This window comes from Malurus melanocephalus, unplaced genomic scaffold, assembly GCF_030028575.1.
Source record: "Malurus melanocephalus ecotype Western Australia unplaced genomic scaffold, MMel_1.1 scaffold_965, whole genome shotgun sequence".
NCBI classification, from domain to species: domain Eukaryota; kingdom Metazoa; phylum Chordata; class Aves; order Passeriformes; family Maluridae; genus Malurus; species Malurus melanocephalus.
Window position 1 is genome coordinate 36221 of NW_026624197.1, and position 8851 is coordinate 45071.

The following is an 8851-nucleotide window of genomic DNA, read 5'->3' on the forward strand; positions in this document are numbered from 1 at the left end:
GCCCCGGGAAGGTGGGAGCAAACCCAGTGCGGGTCCCAGTCCCCATCTCCGCCTGTTGCGGGTCCTGTGCACCGCCCAGGGCCGCCCAGTCCCGGGCTCGGCGCCTTCCCCTGAATCCCCCCAGACCCGACACAAAACCGCTCCGTGTGTGCTGGGGGCTGGCACTGATGGAGATGAGCCGCCCATCTCCAGTTCGGGTCACGGTTCCTGCAGGAGCGTCCCTTGGAAAAGCTGCTGCWGGAGTGAGTTCAGGGTGGATTTGGGGAGCAGGAGACACCCGCTGCCCCCCGTGCCGCCCAGGGGAACCCTCGCTTTCTCCCCGAAGCTCCATCTGGCCCCGAAGCACTTTCTCCCGGCGCGGCTGAAACCGATCCTTCCTGCCGARGGAGCGCTGGCTCAGGACACCCGCACCCTGTCCGTCCCACGCGAGTTCTCCTTTCCGCTGCTGCCTGCTCTGCCTGCTCCCGGCATCCCGGAGAGGAGCCCTGCTCTGCCCCTCTCCCCATCCCACCCTTTGGAAAGACTAAACTGTTCCACGSAGCGTTTTTATGGCGAGGCATCTCTTGCAGCCCTTGTGACCCGCCGGAGCCCGGGGCAGCGCTGGGTTGTGTGCACGGTCACACGGCAGCGAGTCACACCGCTCTCTCTTCATGGAGGATCCGGCAGTTCTGCATTTTACATTTTACACAGATTTTCTGCTGTGAGCTGTCTGGGGGTACAGCAGCCCCTGGAACTCACCGAGACACCCCTTCCCCTGCAGCATCCAGCGACCCTCTGGGGATATTTAACCCTCGCAGGACTCTGTACCCATTTTCTGCAGAACTTCTGCCCCTCTCAGCCGCCAGCGCTCACCGAGGTCTGTGCTCCTGCAGCATCCTCTAGCTGCGAGTTCCGCGGCTGGATCCACACGTGCTGAATTACTTCTTTTCTTCAGCACAAATTTGCTCTTTTCAGTTTCGGTACCTGTTCCCCTTTTCCTCGTGTACTGMCGGGCAGACTCCAACAGACGGCTGCTGTTTGCTGCCTGCCTTGCACTATTCTTGCAGTCAAATTCTCATGGTCCCAGCCACCCTCCATCATTCCCCAGTCTGTTCACTCACTTTCACCATTCTGCCTCACAAAACCAAGTCCCCCTGAGCAGTCCTGGGGATGTTTCTAGCAGAGCTTTGAGCTGTGGGAGCCCCTGCAGCCCCAGACCCCAGAGCAGCCTCACATCTCACCCGTGTCTCCGCAGCCACAGGAGGAAATGAGCTGCGCTCCGCAGCCGAGACTCGGGGTGCAGAAAGCAGCCCAAAAGCATCTTTGTTGGAGCAACGGGAAGGGAGGGGACAGCGCTGGGACCCCGGGCTGTGCTGGCAAAGCCCTCCGGGGTGACCCCGGCAGCCAAAGCGGTTCGGTTCGGTTCGGTTCTCTCGCGGTTTTGGGCTCGCTGTCAATGAGAGGTGCGGACACGGTTCTAGCGGCAGCGTTTATTGGACTGGGGGCGATGGGACCCCTCCCCACAGAGAGAACCCCCCGCCCGCGTCCCCAGGCTACAGCAGCGAGCGGTGTCCCCGGCGGACTCTCAAAGCCGGCCCAGCAGCATCGCCCCGGCCAGCGCGGTGGCCAGCAGGCTGCCAGGGGACGCTCTGGTGGCCCCCGCGCCGTTCCGGTAGCCCCGAGCCGGCCCGTTGCAGTCGTCGCTGAAGCAGCAGCGCACGGTGSCCCCGCCGGAGCCGCCGCGACGCGCTTGGTCACAGAAAGACTTGTAGGAACAGGATTTAATGACGCTGTCTGCAAGAAAGGCAGGGGAAGGTCAGGCACCCCTTCTCCTCCCCGTCCTCCCCTCCCAGCCCCTCTGGTCCCCTCTAAACCCCACAGTCCCACCCCCGACCCCCTCCAGTGTCCCCAGCACCGCGTCCCTCCAGCCGGGCTCTCACTGGGGGCCGTGATGGTGGCGCAGGCGTCGGCGAACTGCGGGCAGCTGTGCGATCCCTGCTTGTTGCAGTCGTTCTCGTTGGAGGCGACACATTTGTGACATTTCAGTGCTTTACCTGAGTGAAGATGGGAGGAGCAGTGACAGTGGCAGTGGCAGTGGCAGTGGCAGTGGCAGTGACAGTGGCAGTGACAGTGACAGTGACAGACCGTCCCAGAGCCCCCAGAGCCCCCGGAACTTGGGGGTCTCCACGGACAGGGGTGACCCCAGAGCAGGGATAGGGTTTGGGATGTGTAGGACAGGGACAGTCACAGATGAGGGCTGGCACCGGGGTCGAGCTGTGAGCAGGCACTGCCGTGGCACTCAGAGGATGCAGGATGGACCTCAACTGTCCCCGAAATAAATGCAAAACTCCTCTTTTTCAGTGTGACTCAAAATGATGAGAGCTGAACTGGCCAGGTGAGCTCTGCCGAGTCCTTGCCCTGCAAAGACTTCCCGAGAGTCCTGAAATTCCTTTTACAAGCCCCGTGCCAGGCAGATTTGTGAGTCGGGAGGGAGAAGCCATCTCCAGATTGTCCTCGAAGGAGGCCACAGATTGGAAAGCAAACAGAGCGACCGTGGGGCAGGAGCTGTCCGACCCCTCAAACACACCCCAGAAAAAGCCAGACCTGAAGATTCTGCTCCTGCCTGAAATGGTGAATGTTTGGTTTGGACGGGGATGGATAAAGCAGCGCTGCTGCTGGAAGGGAAGCTCATCCCCGCTTTGTCTCCGCTTTGCCGGCCGAGCGGAGCCCTCTGGTGGGAGCGGGACCGGCTCTGCCCGGAGCTCCCATCCCATCCCAGGGATAGAGAGGAGGAAACCCAAAACGGGGAAACTGGGAAAGCAGAGGCTCTGAGCTCCCTGCTGGGCACCGCCCTGCTGTGCTGGCGGCAGAGGAACGGGGGGTTCTCGGGGCGGAACTCAGAGGAGAAAGCCGCCCTCCCCTACAAAACATCATTTTCGGAAGGGGTGGGAGCAGAATGGGGTCGGGGATGATGGGCACGGTCCAGCCCGGGGCAGGGGGCAGGGATGGGGCTGCTCCAGCGATTCACCCGGCCCGGTGCTGCCTGGAGCCCAGGAACTCTTACCTTCTCCAGCCAGGGACGTGACGATGGCCAGGGCCAGCAGGGTCTTCAGGGCAGGCATTGTCAGCAGTGGCTGTGCCGGGTGCCAGCTGCTGGTTTGTCTTAAGGTCTTACAGCTAATCTGCAGGGTGATTGGATCGGGGCTGGGCCAGCAGCAGCCCCTGGATAATTCCACCTGAGCTGGGGGGACAGGACACAGCGCCCCAAGGACACGGGCTGGGGACGGGAGAGGGGCAGAGCCGCTGCCGGGGATGGGCTCTGCTTCACATCGTGCCGGTCCCTGGTTTGGAGATCACCTCTGGATACGGAGATCACCTCGGGACACGGAGATCACCTCGGGACACGGAGATGACCTCGGGACACGGAGATCACCTCGGGACACGGAGATCACCTCGGGACACGGAGATCACCTCGGGACACGGAGATCACCTCGGGACACGGAGTCTGTGGTGCCTTTCAGAGACCTCCATCAATCACCAGCTCCACCCAGAGAACAGCCCCTTTCTTGTAAATTGGGGRAAAAMMCCCCAAAAGTTTYCAGCCCRCCAAAAGAGAAGTGCAAGAGAACAAGAGAACACCCCGACAGGGCTGGGAGCTCACAGGCCCCGTTCCTGCCCTCCCAGGGGTCTGTCCTTCCACAGGGATGTTCCCAAGGCCACCGAGGGTCAGGGCAGGATTAGGRCAGGGATTCTCCTCCTGCCATCCCWCTGCTGCCTCAGCTCTTCTGCAGTCTGAGCTCACAGCACCATTACAGTGTGGGGCACTGCTGGGAGTCACGGGGCAGTAAAACCATCCCAGGTCTGAATTTCAGAGCTCAGGAACGCAGATTTCAGGAATAAATTGTACCTGTGCTTATTTGGCAGAACATGGCCCATTCTGGAAGGYAAAGCCAACTCTTCACCAACCTCACAAACACCAAGAAAGCTTTCAAGAGTGATAAACACAGTTTTTACTCAGGCAATGAAACATGGAAAAAATATATTAGTAATCATTATAATAATCTCATTTGTGTGAGTATAACTCTTACAAATATTTACCTGACATATAAAAGGGAAATTATCATACATATAAAACCGATGGCAATGGCAATTCCACACGTGGCTCAAAGCAGAGGAGAGGAGTCGATGCAGGGGAAGGTCCTGCCTGGGGAGGTGACGCTGGAGGGACGGGGAGGAGATCAGTAGTTGGGGGTTATGGGTTGGCACTTGGTTCCAGACAGATGTGCTGCAAACAGAACACAGCAGCACGGGCAGGGCTGCCACAGAGGGGCTTTGAACTCTACTGCGAGGAGCAGACAGCAAAGACAGCCAGGCTGTGACACCAGCACAGGACTGTGACATCACACACAGGACCTGTGACACCACACACGGGACCTGTGACCCTGTGACCCCATACAGGATCTGTGACATCACACACAGGACCTGTGACCCTGTGACCCCACACAGGACCTGTGACACCACACACGGGACCTGTGACACTGCACACAGCCAGGCTGTGACCCCATACACAGCACCTGTGACCCTGTGACACCATACACAGGACTGTGACACCATGGACATGTGACATCACACACAGGACCTGTGACACCACCCACAGGACTGTGACACCACACACGGGACCTGTGACAGCACACACAGCACCTGTGACATCACACACAGGATTGTGACATCACACACAGGACTGTGACACCATGGACATGTGACCCCACACACAGGACCTGTGACATCACACACAGGACCTGCCACCCCTGCACTGGGGGACACCGCGGGCTGGGCCTGTCCGAGTGTGACACACGAGGTGTGACCATCCTGGGGTTCACAAACACCTTCTCTTTGTGTAACCATACCCATTGTCTTTAGAGATAGGTAATTATAACCATATTACAGTTAATCAACCATTCCGTAGGAATCTTCTTTGCCCAGCTGGGGTCACACGGGGAGAGGTGACAGCGGGTGACAGTGGGGACAGGAGGGACAGAGGGACAGGACAGTGCCAGTGCACACCAGGAACAGCCCTGAACTGCTCTGAGAGGCTCTGCAATGCTGCTCTCGGGCTCCTCACGAGAAAAAGCCAAATGCCCAAGGAWTCTCTGCGTCTCAGGGTTTGCTTTACCTGCACAGACCCCCAAGGGGAGCACAAACAGTCCTTGTGCATCACTGAARCTTTGTCACCAGCCCAGGAGAGGGACACGTGGGGAGGCCAAAAGGGATGAGAAAAGAGAGGAAAAAAGGGTTTTTCCTTTCTGCCAACTGTGCAAAAGGTGAATATCCAGCGCAAGCAACGGGTGCACTGCTTGGAGCTCCTTTGACTGGGAGTAACTGGTCCCTCACTGGGATAACTGGGCGTGGGGAACAGGCTGTGTGCTCAGGCAGGCTGCTGACATCTTKGCTAAAGTGTAGAATAAACTCTCTCTATACATTATATAACTAATAAAATATAATCAAGTGTATGGCTCTGTCTTAAACAGGTGTTTGCTCTGCATGCTCAACACAGGGAATTAGAAAATAGAAGGAAAAGAGCCCAATTCTGTTACAAAAAGGTAGCAGCAAGAAGGTTTGTGAAAGTGTTCAACAGGCTGGGCAGGAAGCAGCTCAAACTGCAGATATTCCCCGTGTTTCACACTTTGGGATGATCTGTTCAAGGCAGAGGATCCTCCACCACGGCAGCAGCAGCCAGGGGAGCTCAGGGGTCACTTCCTTCCTCTGGCAGCGCTGAAATGGGGCCCTGAACCCTCCGTGGCACAGGGGGTGGCACAGGGAGTGGCACAGGGAGTGGCACAGGGGGTGGCACAGGGGGTGGCACAGGGAGTGGCACAGGGGGTGGCACAGGGGGTGGCACAGGGAGTGGCACTGGGGGTGGCACAGGGGGTGGCACAGGGCCATTGTCACCAGGGCACCCAGCCCCAGCAGGGCCAGAGCCACGGGCAGGGGGCCACGGGAGCGTGGAGGGGCAGTGCCAGGGTGGATGGACAGTGCCAGGGTGGATGGACAGTGCCAGTGAGGATGGACAGTGCCCACATGGATGGACAGTGCCAGTGTTGATGGACAGTGCCAGCGTGGATTTAGCAGTGCCAGCCCCCCAGAACCAACATCTCCCCTGTTCCTCAAACACCTCTCAGTGCAGCCTCTGCTGCCCCTCAGCTCGAGTGTCCCTGCCCAGGACTGAGGTCACTGCCCTGAGGTGGCTCTGGGGAGGAGGAGCAGCAGTGCCTGAGTGGAAGGCGTGAGCAGAGCCCRAGTGCCCAGAAAAGCTCATAAAGTGCAGGAATGCAGAGATGTCAGCTCTGTCCCTCCCTCCGAGCTGGCACAGGGGCAGGGAGACGCTGTGCTGGGCTGCACCCACCGAGCAGTGACCGTCCAGGGGCCACGTCCCCGTCCCCAGGGCACCCTGGGCATAACCCACATCGTCCCCAGGGCACCCTGGGCATAACCCACATCATCCCCGTCCCCAGGGCACCCTGGGCATCACCCCCATCGTCCCCAGGGCACCCTGGGCATCACCCACATCATCCCCAGGGCACCCTGGGCATAACCCACATCGTCCCCAGGACACCCTGGGCATCACCCACATCGTCCCTGTCCCCAGGGCACCCTGGGCATCACCCACATCGTCCCCGTCCCCAGGGCACCCTGGGCATCACCCACATTGTCCCTGTCCCCAGGACACCCTGGGCATCACCCACATCGTCCCCTTCCCCAGGGCACCCTGGGCATCCCCCACATCCAGGGCAGGACCCAGGGCTGCCAGGCTGCTCTGCTGAGCACAGTGAGGGACAGGAGTGGGGACACAACAGAGCCAGCCCAGCCAGGGGACAGAGCCCAGGCTGTCACCTCCAGCTGAGAGCTGGCACTGTGCAGATGGGCAGTGCCCACAGCTCCTGCAGCCGAGCAGGACACGGAGCTGTGCTGAGGGAGCGGGGTAAGGCAGGAGCTCAGGTCAGGGAGAAGCGGCCGAGGGGCGAGGAGATCAGTCTGACTTCCCCAGCTTCGCTATCAGCTCATCRCAGATCTTGGTCAGCTCCTCGATCTCCTGATTCTGGAACAAAAGCAGATTTTGGGGTCCCCGTGGTGGCACAGCTGCCCCTGCAGCAGCTCCTTTGTGCATCCAGGCACCCCATGGACCCCTGAGCCCACCCGGCCCCAGACCACAGCTCTGTGAGCAGAGTGTCAGCCACAGTGCCCATTTGCCAAAAAATCCACTGGTGGGTGGTTAGGGTTAGGGTTAGGGTTAGGGTTAGGGTTAGGGTTAGGGTTAAGGTTAGGGTTAGGGTTAGGGTTAGGGTTAGGGTTAGGGTTAGGGTTAGGGTTAGGGTTTAGGGTTAAGGTTAGGGTTAGGGTTAAGGTTAGGGTTTAGGCTTTAGGGTTTAGGTTAGGTGCCCCACTGTAAGAAAGCCCAAGCAAACAAAAATACACCCAACACCGAACCCACAAAAGTCTTTCCACGCCAGAACACTCTGGGACAGCYCCAGCACCAGCAGGACACTCAGGGCAGTGTCAGGAGGTGCTGCCAGGCAGGGCTGGCACAGTCAGGACAGTTTTACCTTCTGCTGCAGAGCTCTCTCCAGGGACTCCACCTTCATCTGCTCCTTGCGCAGCCCCGCGTGCAGCGCTGTGCTCTCGGCCTTGGCCTTGGCACGGACCTGGGCGATCTCCTCGTTGGCTCTGGGGCAGGGACAGGGCTGGTGACACCTCTGGAGCACCCCAATGGCACTGCAGAGCCTGGCTCTGCTCGCCTGGGCACACAGAGGGGCTCTGCCTGCAGGGWCACTGCACCAAACGGGGTTAAATCAGCTCCTGCACATCCCTGTACAAATCTCTGCTCCATCAGAGCTGAGCTCAAGCAGTTCACTGCCCCTTCAGCAGGGTTCCATGTGCTGGGGATCATCAGCTGAGCCCCGGGGCTCTGCAGCTCCTTCACGCACCACAAACACAGAAAGATGGAACTCGCTGAGTGACCATAAATGGACCGTGAACCTCAGATTCTCCATTAAAAAATAAATGGGCAGAGATCAGAGAATGCCTTCAGGGATATGCTCTGCCTYACTTAGAGCCCCTTGAGCCCGAGGTTGTAAAATGCAGCTTTTCACATGTTCAGCTCCTGCCTCCCAACCTCTGGAGCTGCTGCCCTACAAGGTCTGGAAGCTCCCAGCAAATCTCATCATGACCTTACTTGTCCAATTTTTCCTCTGCGTGGACTTTSAGGGCCTGATACCGCTGCTCCTCCTGCTTGACACGGGTTAGATAATCCTGAGCACATTTCTTCAGAGCCTCCTCRTTCTGGAAAAGAAAGTACATCCATCTACATTGGACTGGACACAAAGACATCGCTCTGATGGGATGACAGATACTGTTCTGAGTGTAAAAATAAAGGTTTTAAATAGAACCAACTTCTGCTTTATGCTGGAGCACAGAAAAATGGAGTGTGGCTGCACAAGAACGCCGTGTCCAGGGGCCAGAGCTGCAGGGAGAAAGGACAATCTGAGAAAAAGCACCTTCTTAAATCCTTCCAGGACRCCCTTCAGGTTTTCATATCTCCTGAACAGATCCGACAGGGACCTCTCCACCGAGTTCAGGTCTGCCAGAGCCTGCTCCTTCTCCATGGTGATTTGCTGCAGGTTCTTCTGAGATGTCATGTTTGTCCTCTGCTCATCCTCTGTGACAGCAAACAGCAATGACACAGTGAGTGAGTGGTGATGTGTGTGACATCAGCTCCCTGCCCTCACCTGCAGCTGACAGCACTCACCGATCATCTGGGCAATGGTCTTCTCGTACTCAGCCACGATTTTCCTGCAAGGAGCAGAAAAAACAGTTG

The 8851-nt window shown here is 58.3% G+C and overlaps 1 protein-coding gene across 1 annotated transcript in view; it reads right to left on the reverse strand.

Moving 5' to 3' along the window:
- Window positions 1-6064: 6064 nt before the first annotated feature.
- TACC1 (transforming acidic coiled-coil containing protein 1) overlaps window positions 6065-8851 on the reverse strand; it is a 23362-nt gene continuing 20575 nt past the window's right edge. Inside the window, exons 8-12 of the mRNA XM_057386429.1 lie at window positions 8783-8826; window positions 8532-8692; window positions 8210-8316; window positions 7581-7701; window positions 6065-7075 (exon numbers count right to left, since the gene is read on the reverse strand). Of these exons, the coding sequence (XP_057242412.1) occupies window positions 7007-7075; window positions 7581-7701; window positions 8210-8316; window positions 8532-8692; window positions 8783-8826 (502 nt within the window). The 3' untranslated portion in view covers window positions 6065-7006. The remainder of the gene's footprint in view (window positions 7076-7580; window positions 7702-8209; window positions 8317-8531; window positions 8693-8782; window positions 8827-8851) is intronic.